Source organism: Aegilops tauschii, chromosome 5 (genome assembly GCF_002575655.3).
Source record: "Aegilops tauschii subsp. strangulata cultivar AL8/78 chromosome 5, Aet v6.0, whole genome shotgun sequence".
Lineage (NCBI taxonomy): Eukaryota > Viridiplantae > Streptophyta > Magnoliopsida > Poales > Poaceae > Aegilops > Aegilops tauschii.
Genome location: NC_053039.3, coordinates 560,821,212 through 560,838,462, shown reverse-complemented (window position 1 = coordinate 560,838,462; position 17,251 = coordinate 560,821,212). Strand labels below are relative to the sequence as shown.

The 17,251-nt window shown below is 48.4% G+C and overlaps 2 protein-coding genes across 3 annotated transcripts; both read right to left on the bottom strand.

The window, feature by feature from the left end:
• Positions 1–5,463: 5,463 nt before the first annotated feature.
• LOC109751410 (ATP-dependent zinc metalloprotease FTSH 5, mitochondrial) lies at positions 5,464–9,927 on the bottom strand. Its single transcript, XM_020310305.4, has 6 exons — positions 9,607–9,927; positions 8,671–8,755; positions 8,282–8,437; positions 7,851–8,158; positions 7,276–7,752; positions 5,464–7,195 (listed from the first exon to the last, which is right to left on the bottom strand). The coding sequence occupies exons 1-6, from the start codon at positions 9,823–9,825 to the stop codon at positions 5,822–5,824; spliced, it is 2,619 nt and encodes an 872-aa protein (XP_020165894.1). The 5' UTR covers positions 9,826–9,927; the 3' UTR covers positions 5,464–5,821.
• Positions 9,928–13,424: 3,497 nt separating this feature from the next.
• Positions 13,425–16,658, bottom strand: LOC120965443 (ATP-dependent zinc metalloprotease FTSH 5, mitochondrial-like). 2 transcript variants are annotated; one of them, XM_040391205.3, is made up of 6 exons: positions 16,503–16,658; positions 15,916–16,036; positions 15,540–15,692; positions 15,111–15,406; positions 14,527–15,003; positions 13,461–14,442 (listed from the first exon to the last, which is right to left on the bottom strand). In XM_040391205.3, the coding sequence occupies exons 3-6, from the start codon at positions 15,565–15,567 to the stop codon at positions 13,657–13,659; spliced, it is 1,587 nt and encodes a 528-aa protein (XP_040247139.1). In that variant the 5' UTR covers positions 15,568–15,692; positions 15,916–16,036; positions 16,503–16,658; the 3' UTR covers positions 13,461–13,656. The 2 variants fall into 2 exon arrangements, with proteins under 2 accessions (XP_045085282.1, XP_040247139.1); XM_045229347.2 differs by lacking the exon at positions 16,503–16,658 and having other exon boundaries at positions 13,425–14,442; positions 15,916–16,184.
• Between the last annotated feature and the right edge of the window lie 593 nt (positions 16,659–17,251).

The window sequence follows — 17,251 nt, the reverse complement described above, 5'->3', positions numbered from 1 at the left end:
GTGGGTAGCAATGCCACCGGAGTGTCGCACCGGGCCCTCATACATGCGGGGTGGTGTGGTGGCATGTCTGAAGAGGCGGCACACGTCTTCGGGGTGTGTGCCCCCTCACGGACGGCGCCGCCGCCGGCACCTGGAGGGGGGAAACGGACGCGTCGGGTCTACACGGAGGGGATCTTGCTGTGGGTTTGGCCCGGGTGTTCCTCCAAAGTGTTCCTATGGGCTGACCTAACACAACCGGGTGGAGAGGTCCACTGGTCAAAGCCCGTATGTGTAAAGTCAAAGGGCTAGATCTCGTGGTCAAACGCTACAGGGTTAGGCGGGACGGGGTCCCTGGGGGGGTAGCAATACCACCGGAGCGTCGCACCGGGTCCTCATACATGCGGAGTGGTGTGGTGGCATGTCTGAAGAGGCGGCACGCGTCTCCGGGGTGTGGCCCCCTCACGGACGGCGCCGCCGCCGGCACCTGGAGGGGGAAACGGACGCGTCGGGTCTACACAGAGGGGATCTTGTTGTGGGTTTGGCCCAGATGTTGCTCCAAAGTGTTCCTATGGGCTGACCTAACACAACCGGGTGGAGAGGTCCACTGGTCAAAGCCCGTCCGTGTAAAGTCAAAGGGCTAGATCTCGTGGTCAAACGCTACAGGGTTAGGCGGGACGGGGGCCCTCGGGGGTAGCAAAGCCACCGGAGCGTCGCACTGGGCCCTCAGACATGCGGGGTGGTGTGGTGGCATGTCCGAAGAGGCGGCATGCATCTCCGGGGTGTGGCCCCCTCCAAGTGACGGCGGCACTGCCTTGCGTGGAGGGGGGCCACACCGCGGAGCCCCAAGACGGGCATCTACGCATGCCTGAACACTTTCACACATGCATCGGGACCCGTGCGATGTTTCGATGGGATAGCTACACCCCGAATCCCCCCACTAACCAGATCCCCTCCGTGTCGACCGTTTCCCCCCTCCGTGACACGGCGACAGCAACGTCCGTGAGGGGGGCAATCGATATATCATTGGGGTATTTTTTTGTTTAGATAAGGCACATTTATCTTATGAAAAAATAAAAAATTATATAAAGTAAAAATAATAATAAAATAAAAAACACATGTATGCCGACGGCAAGCCGTCGGCATAGGTGTGCACACGGAGGTACAATCCAACGGATCGATGACGTGGCATTGCACGCGGATCGATGACGTGGCAAAGGGCATGGGCCAGGTCTATGCCGACGGCTATGCCGTAGGCATATCTCTGCCACACAACGGGCCCCCCACTCCCTCGGATCGATGACGTGTCGACGACGCGGATCGGTGATGTCAGCAAATCTATGCCGATGACCGCCGTTACCACCCGTCGGCGTAGTTTCGACGCCGTCAAACGGTCATAGCTGACCAGGTAGGTGTGCCCGGGCTATGCCGACGGCCCCCGTAGGCGTATCTCGCGCGGTCTCGACGGCCGTATTATGCCGATGGCTCCTGTCGGCATAGATCGACATATGCCGACGGCGTTTCTACGCCTACGGCATGCCCTAGGCCGTCGGGATATGTCTATCTATGCCGGCGTGGGCCGTCGGCATAGATGAGGCCATCGGCGTAAGCGGATATTCTGGTAGTGCGAGCAGGCATTTGAAAACAAGCCATCTATCCAGGGCCGCTGCGGCAACATGTCGGGTGGCCAAAGCACCTTCACATCCGTCACACATGGGCCAATGCACGCAAGTCGGCCATGGTGAAGCTTCACAAAGTTTGTTCTCAGAGAAACTTGTCATGCGAAGTAAAAAAGAAACGGAAGGAGTACGAACAAAGGCTGAGTTGAGATCATCAAATCTGACCAAGGAGCACTTATCAGTCGAGTAGATGGAAATAGACCCGATAACTGCCGAACGATACCGACCCTTAAAAAAGGACCCTGACAAGTGCCACATGTACGGCACGAACACATGGCAACTCTGAACGTTTTTTATGACAAATTTAGTGACGTGATGATGGCAAATTTTGTTGTCAAGCTTGTCAACTTTCTTTTTCGGATGGCAAGTTTTAGTTCTTTGGGGGTTATTTTTTTTTTGGATGGCACCTTTAGTTGTAAAAAAACGTCTGGGCCGGAGTTTTTCGTACCACATGGGTGGCACCAGGCCCGTACCGGAGACATGTGCAGCATGTTCGACTGCCCCAACTGACCAGGGGCCCCATTTTTTTCTCTATACTATTTTAAAGAAAAACGATGATGCCCCTAGCATCTGACATTGCACGACCCTTTGTACGGGAAGGACCACAAGGAGGTACACAATATGCATGATCCAAGTCTACCTTCTACCGTCTTACTCCGACTAAACTCAGCCTCGCGACGTTAACCTGTAGAGGCAGGTCCGAACACGTAGTACATATAAACAAGGGTAAACCCCGGCATTGCGCGATCGGGCAAACACAAAGGAGCACATGTAGGGACAACAAGTGCACAATCCAAATCTCCCTTCTCCTACCTTACCCCGACTAAATTCAACATGGTGACTTTTATAATAGATGTGGTATTTTTCGGAAAATAAAAACAAGTCAGAAAGCTAGCTCGTATCAAACAACTCCGCTTGCCCTCTAGATTTCCTTAAGTTTTTTTTTTCTTTTTGAGGTATGGTTTCCTGAGTAATGCTACACACACGGAGATTTCACGCGGGGTTTACAGACTGATTCAACGTGGCACTTTTTGACTGGGCTTCGGTTGAAGGACTCGTCCCACACCCCTGAAAATCAGAGGGGGGGGGGGGCAGGTTTAGATACATGGAAGGGGCCCGTAATAGTCAGTAAGGGGGTGTTTGGTTGCCTAGGTTGCATGTGACTTGCACCCGCCATGCAAAACCCGAGACGTTTGGTAGGCTGCATGGGCTCTTCAGCCTGGCCCGTTGATGCAAAAGGAGCCCTCCCTGCCAGGCTGAGGGGAACACAGGTTTCTCGCGTATCTCTCGTGCAGGCTCTCACTCTTTCGTTTTCTTCCTCTATCTTTCCTCCCTTCGCCACATAGACCAACAGCCGCCGCCGTTGTCCTCGACCAACGGCCGCTGTCACCCTCACCAAGCCCCGCCGTCCTCTGTCGACCTCCATCGAGCGCCGCCGCCGTCCTCGACCAAGCTTTGCCGGCGCCATCCTCGACCAAGCGCCGCCGCCGCCCTCGTCAAGCCGCCCCACGACAGATCCTGCTACCTTGCGCCGCCGCATGTCGGGTCCGGAGCTACCGAGCTCTGAATCCCATCACCCCATGGTGCTGCGTCATGACGTACCTCCCTGATTTCGGCGAACTTCAGAAGAACATGCACGAGGTGCAACCATATGATGCAAGTGAACCAAACACCCATCTCTGCGCCTCCTTGCATCACCCCAACAAGGCCATGCTCACCGAGGACCCTTCATGCAATGCAGCCTGTAGCTACCCAGGGAACCAAACACGCCCTAACTGTGCGTGAGTTTACAATTTCCGCGCTTTCCTCAAGTTCAATGTTTGATGGAAAGGGAAAAAAATTGTTTGGTTAGTTGGCAAACGAAAAGGAAAGGAAGGCATTATTTTCTTTATATCCAACGGCGCGCGCGTAGATTAGATTAGTACTACTAGATTATAAAAAAAACTCGCGGACGGAACCTATCGGTCGAGGAGACGCGCCCAAACGATGAAGCGTGTTGGAGGATCGATTAGTTTCCCTCCCGTGCACGCCTTTATTTAGGCCGACTCGGAATACGCGAAGCTAGCTAGCGCTATGCTATAAACAGTCGTACGTGCCTGGAGTTAGCCCACAACCTTAAGTTGCACGATGAAGCTAGTTTAGACCAACGCCATGGCCAGCCGCTCCTTGCCGCCGTCGCCGTCGGCGACCAAGACCCTGACGCGCCTTTTGGCGGTCCGGGGCTACGCGAAGCTGGGGCAGATGCCGCCGGACACGCCGTCTACCAAGCTCCAGACCCTCTACTTCAACCGCCACCTCTGGCACGTCAAGGCAACCCCCCTCCGGCTTCGTCGACGGCGTGCCGGGCGCCGTTGCCGTCCACGTCTCCACCGCGGGCCTACAACCGCAACGCGCCCGGCACCACCATCTCCATCGAGATCCTCGACGGCGTCCTGAAGCGTGCCGTCTTCCGCGCCGAGCAGGTGCTCGGCGCCCACGCCTTGTCCAAGCACCTGATGGTCGACCGGAGCGTGCTGGAGGTGGCGGGATGCGTCCGCAACGACTATGTCCCCGTGAGGATCACCCTCACCTTCTTCGACAAGAAGGAGCACCAGAGGCTGCAGCGTGTCGTGGCTAGGGCTGAGTGGTGCCGCCGGCTCAAAAGAAGCTTCTTCAACTTCGACGGTAGTAATCTTATGAATCTTAATCTCAACCTGGAGCTGGTACGGCCAAAGTGCCACTCCTTGAACACCGAGAAGGTCCGGCCGGCTCCGGTAACGTTTCTCGACACCAAGCAGCAACATCATGGCGAGGAGACGACGAAGAAGAAGAAGAAGACAACAACAATGGTGGAGAAGATGGCGACGGGCCTGCGCACCGCCGACAAGTCATCAGATTCACTCCTCGCGCCTTTGTTGAGCGCCGTGTATGCTTGTAATTAAACCTCGCAGGCTAATCTCCTACTGGTACTCATGCTGTGTGTGGTACATATTGTTTCTTTTTTTTTTGTGAACGTGGTACATATTTGTTTCTGAATTTAGCGCTTGATTTAAAGATGTTATGCTATATCAACTGTATCGCATCACTACGTAGATCTCAAGGTAAATTATGTTGCATACTTTGTTCTGGTTATTATATATGTGATCCAAGACATTCAAAAATTCCATTGAAGAATTTGGGTGGATTTCTTAGTGACAAATCAAGAGCTTTAGATACATGTACAACGCGATCACATCAAGATGTCTGCTGCGTTTACTCTGACATTGCTGAATTGGGGTGGCATCGACACGCCCAAACTTCAGACAATCAAAGTTTGTTAGAGATGTAGGTTCTTCAGACAATCAAAGTTTTCACCAAATTTTGGTGGATTTGTTAGCGACATTCAAGAGCTTTTTAGATACATGTATATGACACGATCAGTCCTCCTGGAGATCAATACATCAGATAAAGCTGAAGCTGCAGATAATGTTGTCCGTGGTATCGACACGCCCAATCTTCAATTTGTTAGAGCTGTTATTTCTTCATTCACACACTGCTGGTTTTGGATGGTACTGAGTTCCTGAATATGCTCTACAATCTTGTTAATTCTACACACTTTGCTGATTCCTAATAATAGACTTATTGATTGACATTTAGGATCAAAATGCAACCAATAAAAAAAGAAAACAGAGGATCAGAGACAAGCCATGTCTTGCATTGTTTCTATTTTTGTGTTTACGGAAGTACCTAATGGTATTTTTATGATGTTTTGCAGTTGGTGAAAACGTATGAAATTGCATTGTTTTGCAGCTGGTGAAAGAAGCACCTAATTGCATTAACACATGTCCAGTTCCAATAGAAATCTTGGGGTACATTCATGCTTGAGACCCATAACAGGAGCTTTTACTGGTTCAGAACACATCATGCAAAAGTACAAAACACGTTGGATTCTCTTGGGAATTCAGAAACAAAAGTCAGAGGAAACTCCAGACCGTACACATCGTTCTCTGCATTCCGTCTGCATGCAACAAAAGTATCAGGAAAAGGAATACCCATTCCTGTAGGCGTCTCGGCGGCTAGGGCGAAGGTGTTTCCTGATCCTGCTGACCCATTGTTAGCATCATCTACTTCTTGTTGCGTCGACGCCCGTTTCTTGATCTTGTCACTGCTTTGCCGCTCTCGTCACGAGCACCCGTTTCCTGATCTCCTCACTGGTTGGCGCCCTCGTTGCGGGTGAGAGAAGGTGTTCCCTGATCCTGCTGGCTACCGCTATAACTATCTGCTTGTTGTTCTGTCAAAACTAGTTTTGTGGCCTCCTCACCAATGATAGACGGTGCTCCCTGATTATGCTGGCTGCTGTTAGGACCATCTCCTTGTTCTTCTGTTGACATTGATTTGGTGCTCTCGTCCCCAGAGAGAGAAGATGTTCCCTGATCGCTATTGTTACCACCATCTCCTTGTTGGTCTGGTGATACTAGTTTTGTGATCTCGTCACCGGCAAGAGGTGGTGTTACCTGATTTTGCTGGCTGCTGCTACGATCATCTCCTTGTCGTCCTGTCGAAACTCGTTTCTTGATTCGGTCACCAGTGAGAGAAGGTGTTCCCTGATTTTGCTGGCTGTTGCTACGACCATCTCCATGTCGTCCTGTCGAAACTCGTTTCTTGATTTGGTCACCAGTGAGAGAAGGTGTTCCCTGATTTTGCTGGCTGTTGCTACGACCATCTCCTTGTCGTCCTGTAGAAACTCGTTTTTTTATTTGGTCACCTGTGAGAGAAGGTGTTCCCTGATTTCGCTGGCTGCTGCTAGGACCATCTCCTTGTCGCCCTGTCAAAACTAGTTTCTTGATCTGGTCACCAGTGAGAGTTTCATGCTCCATGAGGGCATTTGCTAGTGCATGAAACTCCTTGTTGTGCTCTGTGAGAATCTTTTTCGCGTTCCTGTAAGCGTTGTCCAATAATGCTTTCACCTCCTCATCAACCAGACCTATCGTCCGCCCGCTCATGGCCATCGCCTTGCCACGGGCAGCATTGATGTCATTGCCATAGGAAACAAGGCCGACACGCTTGCTCATACCATACTTGACGACCATGTCTTTCGCATATCGAGTTGCCTTGCTTAGGTCAGATGAGGCACCAGTGGTGATCCCTGCTTCTCCAAATATAAGCTCGTCGGCCACCCGTCCTCCCATGGCGACGTCGAGCCTCGCCAGCATCTGCTTCCTTGTGAGGTGGCTGTCTTCCCCTGGCAGCTGCGTCACCTTGCCGAGAGCATTTCCCATAGGCACGATGGTGGCCTTGTGGACAGTGTTAGCACCGTCCGTGAGGATAGCAACAAGGGCGTGCCCAGCCTCGTGGTATGCAGTCCTCTTCTTTGATAGACCGGATATCACCATCGACTTGCGCTCCCTGCCCATGATGATCCTGTCCATGGCGTACTCAAGGTGACCCATCCCAACAGCATTTGCCCCATCCCTGGAAGCCTTAAGAGCGGCAGTGTTCACTAGGTTTGCAAGGGCTGCACCTGAGAACCCAGGCGTCCCCCTTGCGATGGTCATCGCATCCACATCCTTGGATTTACTCACCTGCATGAAAGAATTCATGGAGAAAAGATCAAAGCCTCGCATCAGAGAACGCAAAAATTAAGTAAGCCTCATAAATGTACCTTTGACATGTAAGCCTCGAGGATCTGTCGGCGGCCCTCAACATCTGGAACCGAAACATGAACTTGACAGTCAAAACGTCCAGGCCTGACAAGAGCGCTATCTAGTGACTGCGGCAAGGTCGTTGCTGCGATCACAATAATCCCGTCATTCTGCTTGAAGCCATCCATCTCAACAAGCAGCTGGTTCAGAGCCGGCCTCTGTGACGTTAAACCTTCAGTGTCTCTGCGCCCACCAATTGCATCGATTTCATCGATAAATACTATGCAAGGAGATCGCTTCTTTGCTGCACTGAAGAGCTCCCTCACTCTCCTAGCACCAACACCAACATACATCTCTTCGAAATCACTGCCACTGCACGAGAAGAAAGGGACGCCGGCTTCCCCAGCTACCGACCTTGCTAGCATTGTCTTCCCTGTGCCAGGTTGGCCCACAAGCAAAACACCCTTTGGAAGCTTGCCACCAAGGCGTTTGAAACTCTGCAATGCATGTAAAACTAGGTTAACAACTCAGTATCAAGAAAAGAGTTGTTGAATTAGAACACCTGCACGCAGGTTGATGGCAATGCCACACTCACATCGGGATCTCGTAGGTAGTGAACTATGTCTTCGAGCTCAGCTTTGGCTTCATCAACCCCCTTTACATCACTGAACCTTGTGCTTAAATCTGTGGCTAATACTTCTTTCAAACCATCGAATTTGCTAACTTTGGTGTCTATGGCACTATCAAGCATAAGCTTAACGCCATAGATGGCAAAGCCAGTAACTGTAAGGGCAGAGATGGTACGCAGAAGCTGCTTTTTAAGTAGGTCCTTCTCTACTGTGTACTGGGGTGCACTAGCAGTACCAAGAACATGTCCTTCCTCCCTTGCCGCACTTGAAATTCCTGCATAGAGAATAGAATCCACCGTGCACACAGAAGTTGTCAAGCCAAATTGCATGCCGTTTGCGGGTAAAAGCGCATATACTACTCCTAATTAGCAAGCTTGACGAAAGAAAAGGCGGCTACCTTGATTTAGCGTTTTGAAGTTCTGTGTAACTCTTTCTGGGCCACTCCTATGGATCTCTTTAGAAAGAAAAGCGGCAGCACCAGAGTGCACGCCCCGTGCCCTCTGACCAACAAAGCTTGACCAGTACCTCTGCTGTAGATTCCTAAGCATGCTACCTGCATCGGTTAAGCAATAAGCAGAAACTTACTTCCTCAGTAGCAACAGCCAACCAAAAAGGCGTGGTGGAATACAGAGTAATAATAACTGTCATCTACCTAACTGAAAACCGGTTATTGGGCACAATTAAGTCAGGCTAGCACTAGTTTGCAGTTGCCACAAAAGTATAACAACCAAGCCTTGTAGTTCAAGTGTGTGGTGGAGAGAGAAGAATAGCAGCCACATAACATACCTGCTCCAGAAGGTGTATTTGCAGCAGATGCCCTGAAAGCAGGGGCTGAAGGTGCCGCGGCCGCAGCTACAAGATTCTTTGCAGCCTGTGACACAACACAAACACACATAAAAATTAGGCCGGTCGGATAGCATAACTATATTCGACAACGGCAACAGCAACCAACCGCAACCCGTGAATTAAGTAGCTCGAAATCGGCAACCACAGCAAATAGATCAAGTGGCATCGATCTGAAACGCGGGACAGACAGCGCCTTGCAATTGCAGCTTCAGCATCGGAAATGCATCAATTAAGTATGTATGTGTATATACATGAAAAAAAGGCATAGTGTTCGGTTGGACAGGGACAAGCTTTTTCCTTTCTTTCTTTTTTGCATAGTTGTCAAGATTATTTGCAGCCTGTGACAAACACACATAAAAATGAAGCCTGTTGGATAGTACAACTATATTCGACAACGGCGACAGCAAATAAATCAAGTGGCATCGATCTGAAATGCCCTGCATTCGCAGTTTCAGCATCGGAAATGCATCGGTTAAGTATGTGTGTGTATACATGGAAAAAGGCCTGGTGTTCCGTTGGACAGGGACAAGCTACTGAACCCACCGAAAAAAGCAACATCATAATGAAAAAGTTGGACAAAGAAAGAATGGGGGGAAAAAATTCCATGGAGAGGGCGAGCCGGCCGGCCATTTTCGGTGCTGCCGGTGCTGGAGATGAGAAAAGAAGCGCTGGAAATTCTTTTGACCTGCATTTCTCTGCCAAGTACGAATTTTGTTGCTAATCGTAGGCTAGTCCAGACTAGACGGACGCACACAACTGTACGGCAAACGGCGACGGCGACGGCGACGAACTCCGTATGCGATTGCGGACTCGAATCGAGTGGTGAAAGAACCGATTGCAGCTTCGGGCGAGGGTTTCCAGGCGGGATTCACGCACCTGTGATGCGAGGCCGGCCGTGGCGAGCAGTGCCCCGCCGCTCCTCATCGCCCGCGCGCTCGCGCCGCCGGCCGCGGGCAGCGACCTGCGCGCCGGATCGATGCGCCGCGCCCTCGGCCCCGTGCAGATGGCCGGGCGAGGGAGGGGCGGGGCGGCGGTGGCGCTGGGTCGTCGCGGGCGCGGCCGCCGTTGGGGGAGCCCGCTCTTGAGTCTTGACATTGGTGGGATTTTGGTATATAAAAATTGTTTTTTGACTCTACTACTACGGAGGGTTAGGGGCGTTGACCAGGAAGCTGTGCGACTTATAGCAGATTGTGGTTGGAGATCAGTTGGGGAAGTGGGGCTCCCCTCAATTTAGGGGATGTTTATTATAGGACCGAAAATGCCAATAGAGCCCGAGCTACACATAGTTTGTTTTTCAAACTCATATTTCCGCGGATCGAAAAAAATTCGATTTTATTTGTGGACACACTTACACGTATGTGCAAAATTTCACAGCATTCTACTTTCACACGTGGCATACAGAAAAAGAGAAATACACATTTTTAAATGGGCCTTTTATTTTTGTTGTTGGGCCGGATTTTTTTTGTACGACTTACAAATCACAATATTCTCAAATGAAATTTAACACATTCTTGCGGAATACATATATGTTTCCATGAAAAGAAATCAGATTTTCTTTTTGAAACTTTTAAATATGGTTTTTGATGCTTTCAAAATACCGAGCTCCCCGGAGCTCTCGGCCTTCAAAACTTCGCACTCATGTTTAGGAGTACTACCATGATCCTGGTTTATTAGAGCATTCGCTACCTAATCCGGCTCTGTTCACGGACGCGGATGGTCACCCCTCAAATGCCCACGTCCACACTCGTGTGCCTTAAGTCATGTCCCTCAAATCCATGTTATCCGAGCAACGTGTACCAAACTATATTGATCTCATCATACGAAACATAGCAGCAACAACAAAAGATGCATTGCGCATATAGACATAGCATCATAGCCCGAACCAAAAGAGGCAGTTCATCGCCGATAAACGGACATAAATTTAGACTGAACTAACTAAAAACTAAAAGAAGACGGGGAGAGGCGTCGGGACATCACCACTTTCATGTCGGTCCCTTGTCCTTGTGGTCGCCGGTGCAGCTGTAGCCCTCCGTGTAGGTGCTGACGACAGGAGGGCGGCATCGTCGGAGCCGTGGGATCTGTCAGATATCAGATTCGTCGTTGAAGGAGATTACGCCGGCCATCCTCCGAACCGCACGCTCCTGCTCCTTCGCCAGTAGGTGGGCTTGGCTTTGGCCACCGCACTCAACGCCACCTCGCGCTCCGACTGCTAGATGGCGAGCAGGAGGCCTCTCCCGTTTTTGTGGCAGAACCAAAGCTTCCCTGCTGTAGTGGATCACCCTGATGTAGGTCCCTTGAGGGTGCGAACATCTCTGATGTGTCCCCATTTAAGTGAACAGAGAATCTTACTTAGCTAACACAACTCGTAATAATCTTGATCCACTCATCCGAGAAGCCCATTTTACTCATCATCTTCTCGGGAAAAATTCACTCTAACCCGTCGTAGGCCTTCATCATATCCAATTTCACCCCACATAGAGCTTTCCTCCTTTCCTAGTCCGGATGGCATGAGTGGACTCATAAGCAATTAAGACGTTGTCTGTAATCAAATGACCGGGGACAAACGCGCACTCTGTTCCTTGGAAATCAGCACCAGAAGAATTATCTTTAGCCTATTCGCCAACACCTTCACCGCTATTTATATAAAACATTGCATAGTCTAATAGGCCGGAATTGGTTAAGCAACTCCAACGTTTTGACTTTAAAATCAAAACCAGTACGGTGCTATTAAAATCCACTGATCCTCTCTATTTTTATTCCTCAAAATAGCTCTCTCCCCTTCCCCAATTCTTTGTATCCAGACTATGTGTGCTTCATATTAAGAAGATGGTAAGATGATTTCTTAACAATTCATCTACAATTTTGCTATACAAGAGGGGAACCCTTCAAATTCAGAACTATTTATGTTCTAACATAAAGAAATTCATGATGTCCTTCCCATTGTTGTTAACCAAATACATATGGTACAAATAAATGCATAAAATCAATTAATAAGTTGTTCATGTCTATTGAATGATCATTTGTTTTAAGTATTGTAATCAAATCTAAGAATCGAGTGGTGAACTAACCATATTAACTCTTATATTTTTTCCTTCCAATTATTCCCGCAATATGTACACACATCATCCACACCAACAAAGACTCCTTATGCATTTGTTTGATATAAGTTATCCTTCGATAATATTTTCTGTTTCACCATTAACCTTAAAATTGTTTTTCACACCCAAACAGTAAAAATAAATATCTCATCGGCCAACGACTGAAAGATGTCATAGTTGCGTTGGGCCCCACAAATAGTCAAAATAAATATAATTATTTATACTAAATTTAAATATACCTTTTTGCAACTCATTTATACAATCACACCCTTTTCTAATATATTGTGTCAAAATTGAGCGTTAAAATTTCTCATTAGTTTCCTTTTTCAGTGTGTTTACCTTAAAAATTTAACAAAAAATTTAAATGCGAGAAAATAACAAAAGACTAAATGACACGTCTTGTGAGATTAATTTTGTGACACTTGCGTGTGTTTATCTTTAAATGGACTCGTAAAACATTTCTAAAGTATATGATATGACCGGGCAACGACTTCTAGTTTATGATTAGTTAGATGCAAATAGAAAAATCTAGAGTATGTACGTTTTTTGAACTTTAGATTCTATAAGTTTTTTTTAAGGTCCCCAATCTATTATGAAGGTTTGTCAAAGTACAACGCACACCAAACATAATAAAAATTGTATCGAGGTCCCTGGACCAACGAATGACCACTCATTCCACCAGAAAAAGTCGCCGACGTGTCACTATCGCCACTCTCATATTGGAGCTGACCTAACCTTGTCGGTGATAGCCATAAAGTCTTCGTGCATGTGCCCGGGAGCCACATTTGTCGTATTTGAACCCTTAAATCAATTCGAACAACTTACATTAAATCTCACGGCTGACAGGAAATTCTAATCTCGCTGCCTCAAGGAGCTGGCGGGAATTATACGATGGAGCTCCATCTAATCCGTCGCGACGGATGAATTCAAGGAGGATCGGAGCCTGTAGATTGACTTGGAGATAAAGCACCGTCATCCGCCCGAGCACTGCATTTGGGAGAAAAACTTTTGAATATTCAAACATTTGAAAAAAGATTCAAAATTTCAGAAGTTTTGAATTAAAAAAAATTGTAGAGAAAAATAATTATTTGTATAAGAGAGAAGGCTGAAAGTCACATAGGTGATCCCTCCATGAGAGAAGGTTGTGAGAGGAAAGCCGCGTAGTGAGCCCCCATCTTTTTTGGCTACATCTGCATCTAGTGTAATAAGTGCACGGTTAGAGCAACCACAGTGGTGGTTTGCTGCCTCTAAGCTCATAGAGGCTGCATCCATACATTGTGAGCCATCGTTTTATTGCCTCCAAGCTTACTGTTGCCTCTAATCTTAGAGGCAGCCTCTAACAACTAAACAATTCGAATGCTCCCCTTTGTCAATTAGCATGAGAGCAAGTGTTAGAGAAGAGCCATGCACATGACATGACATGAGTGTACAGCTGCCATTTAAAAGAAAAATCGGGGCTCCATGTTAGAAGCAGATCATGGCCTCCATACACTGTGGTTTGAACTGAACACTGAACAGAGGCAAGTGTGTAGGGCCGACCTTAGAGGATAAAAGCAGCGACCTACAGAAAAGCAGAGAATAAGAGACAAAGCAGAGTAAATCTCAGATGTTGTTTAAGACCGAAGCCACAAGTTTTACTGATTCAGAACACAATATGCACAAGTTTCTCTTCACACCTGAGAAACAAAAGTCAGAGGAAATCCAGACCCTGCGCATCGCTCTTTACATTTCGTGTACACGCAACAGAAGTATCAGGAAAAAAACAACACTTCTTCATGTATGCATCTCCACTGGCCAAGAAGGTGTTCCCCGATCCCGATCACAATTGTCAAGACATAAAACCTCGCTTCAATACTAGTTTCCTCATCTGGTCACCAGTGAGAGTCCCATGCTCCAGGAGGGCGTTTGCTACCGCTTGGTGCTCCTTGCGGTGCTTCGTGAGAATCGTTTTCGCGTTGTTGTAAGCGTTGTCCAACAATGCCTTCACCTCCTCGTCAACCAGGGTCATCGTTGGCCCGCTCATGGTCATCGTCTTGCCACCACCGCTAACAGCGTTGTCGTCGCTGTAGGTCACGAGGCCGACCCGCTTGCTCATACCATACTTGGTGACCATGTCTTTCGCCAATTGGGTCGCCTGGTTTAGGTCGGATGAGGCACCGGTCGTGATCCCAGCTTCTCCATATATAAGCTCCTCGGCCACCCGCCCTCCCATGAGGACATCCAGCCTCGCCAGCATTTGCTTCCTCGATACTTCGAGCTCGCTGTCTTCCCCCGGAATCTGCGCCACCAAGCCGAGAGCATTTCCCCTGGGCAAAATGGTGGCCTTGTGAACAGGGTCGGCACCGTCCGTGAGGATAGCAACGAGGGCGTGCCCACCCTCGTGGTACGCGGTCATCTTCTTGGAATGATCAGATATCGCCGCCGACTTGCGCTCAGTGCCCATGATGATCTTGTCCTTGGCGTACTCAAGGTCATCCATCCTAACAGCATATGCCCCATCCCTGGAAGCCTTGAGAGCGGCTTCATTCACTAGATTTGCAAGGTCTGCACCCGAGAACCCAGGCGTCCCCCTCGCGATGGTCATCATCGCATTCACACCAATGCCTTTCTGCACCTGCATGGAAGAATTCATGGAGAAAAGGTCAAAGCCTCGCATCAGAGACATCGAAAAGTAAAAAATGCGCCTTGTGTTGCATACCTTTGACATGTGAGCCTCCAGGATCTGCTTTCGGCCCACAACATCGGGAAGGTGAACACGAACTTGACGGTCAAAACGCCCAGGCCTGACAAGGGCGTCATCTAGCGACTCAGCGAAGTTGGTTGCTGCGATCACGATGATCCCTTCATTCTGCTTGAAGCCATCCATCTCAACAAGCAGCTGGTTCAGAGTCTGCTTTGACCACGATGGTTCTTGTGCGTTTCTGCGCCCACCAACGGCATCAAGTTCATCGATGAATATTATGCAAGGAGCTCGCTTCTTTGCTGCACGGAAGAGCTCCCTCACTCTCTTAGCACCAACACCAACATAAGTCTCCTCGAAAGCACTGCCACTGCACGCAAAGAAAGGGACGCCGGCTTCCCCAGCCACAGCCCTTGCCAACATGGTCTTCCCTGTGCCAGGTGGGCCCACAAGCAAAATGCCCTTTGGAAGCTTGCCACCAAGGCGGTTGAATCTCTGTAAATAAAGCATGTAAAACTTGTCACCAAAACAAATTGGCATCAAGAAACAATTATATCGAATTAAAACACCTGCACACAGGTTGATGGCGATGCCACACTCACACTGGGATTTCGTAGGTAGTGAACTATGTTCTCAAGCTCAGCTTTGGCTTCATCAACCCCCTTTACATCACTTAACTTGGTGTTCATCAAATCCTTAGGCACTTCTTTCAAACCTTCAAACTTACGAACATCAATGTCCTCCATCATTTCAAAGGCCCAGATTACAACGCCAGTAACTACAAGGCCTCCAGCGGTACGCAGAAGCTGTTTTTTAAGTAGGCTTTTCTCTATTACGTAGTAGGGTGCACTGGCTGTTCCAAGAACACGCCCTTCCTCCCTTGCTGCACTTGAAATTCCTGCATAAAGAGTCGAATCCATCCGTGCACACAAAAGTCGTCAAACCAAATTGTATATATGTCATCTATATGGGTATAAAAGACTACAAGATAGTCCTAATGAGTAAGTGTGACAGAAAGAAAAGGTGGCTACCTCGATTTAGCTTTCGGAAGTTCTGCATAACTCTTTCTGTATCGCTGCTATGAGTCTGTTTAAAAAGAGATGTGGCGCCAGAGTGCACGCCCCGTGCCCTCTGACCAGCAGAGCTTGAACGGTACCTCTGCTGTAGATTTCTAAGCAGACTACCTGCATTGATTAAGCACACAGCATAAATTCACTTCCGCGATGGCAACAGTCAACGAAAGACGCGTAGAGTATAATAAGAACTGGAATCTGTGTAGTTGAACCTGGTTATTGAGCAACAATTAAGTGAGGCTTAGCACTAGTTTGCAGTTGCCACATAAGTATATTACCGATTAAGGCCGTAGTTCATGTGTGTGCTGCAGAGAGAAGCAGCCATAGGATTTACCTGCTCCAGACGGTGCATTTGCAGCAGGTGCCCTGAAAGAAGGAACTGAAGCCGCCGCCGAAGCAGCTACCTCATTGTAGACTACATTTGCCGGTCGATACCTCGCAAGATGCCTTGCAGCCTGCAATAGACACATGCACATACGAAAGATTCAGTAAAGAATTCAGTCTAGCAAAATATGGTTCTACTACTTAACAACAGTCGCAACAATGAGAAATACAGCAGTTTCAGCATCGGTGTGATGAAATAGTAACAGTTTTGGGTCTCGCAGGACAAGGCATTGTGTTACCCCCAGAGAGGATTGTAAATAATTTTGGGCGTGCACCATATAGAAATTGCCTGTAAAAAAAATATGTTTCTGTAAATAAAATGTTTGTTTGGGGAGAAGAAGACGAACACGAGAAGCCTCTGTCGACGCGGCGAGCCGATACGGCCTCGCGGCGATTCATCCTAGCGCCGCGACTGCCCTTCGTTGATCCCTTCGACCGCCACCGGTCGTCTAAGCTAGATCCACGGGGCCAAATCGAGGAGGGCGCGCGCCCGGTAAAAAGGAAACGGAAATATCCCTGCCCCCACCCCCATCTCACCCGATGCGGCAGCGCTCGCCCTGCGGCGTCGGGCGGAGCATCCCGAGGAGGCAGATCTGCCCTTCGCCGGAGAATCGCGCGGGCGCCATCGTCCCCGCCGCCGGCGATTGGGTCGTACGTGTCATTGGCGAGCGACGGCCGAGCGGGGAAAAAAATTGCCCGTCGGTGTTCGAATATCCGTTTTCTTTATTTATTATTTCCCCTTTTAATTTTGGGATTAGTACTCATCATTTATATATAAAAAGAGGGAACTCGTTTTTATATATGTATACATAAAAGGCACAGCACGATTTAAAAATAATACAACACACACCCCTGTTTTAAATCGAACTTTGGTCGATGATTTAATAAACAAGAAAATATGAGTTATGTTTTGCAAAGTATACGTAGTTATAGAAACATATCGAGTTATTCGAAGAAAACAGTGTTAGAAACACGAATCTAACAACATAACTTTTGGGGGTATGTAACTCATATTTTCTTAGTTGAATCAGTAAGCAAGTTTTAATCCAAATTACAAGTGGCCTCTACGTACCAGTCCATCGGTACAACTTTACCAACTAACTAATACTCCCTCTCTGTTCTGGAGGGAGTATAATTTTACCAATCGATTAAACAAATTATATCAGATCGAAGAAATTAAACTGTAGATACCGTCATTGAAAAAACTTGTGAAAGCATGAAAACACACAAAGATCAAATTGTATGACACAGCGTGTCCAAAAACTACACATATTGCGCTCTCTATC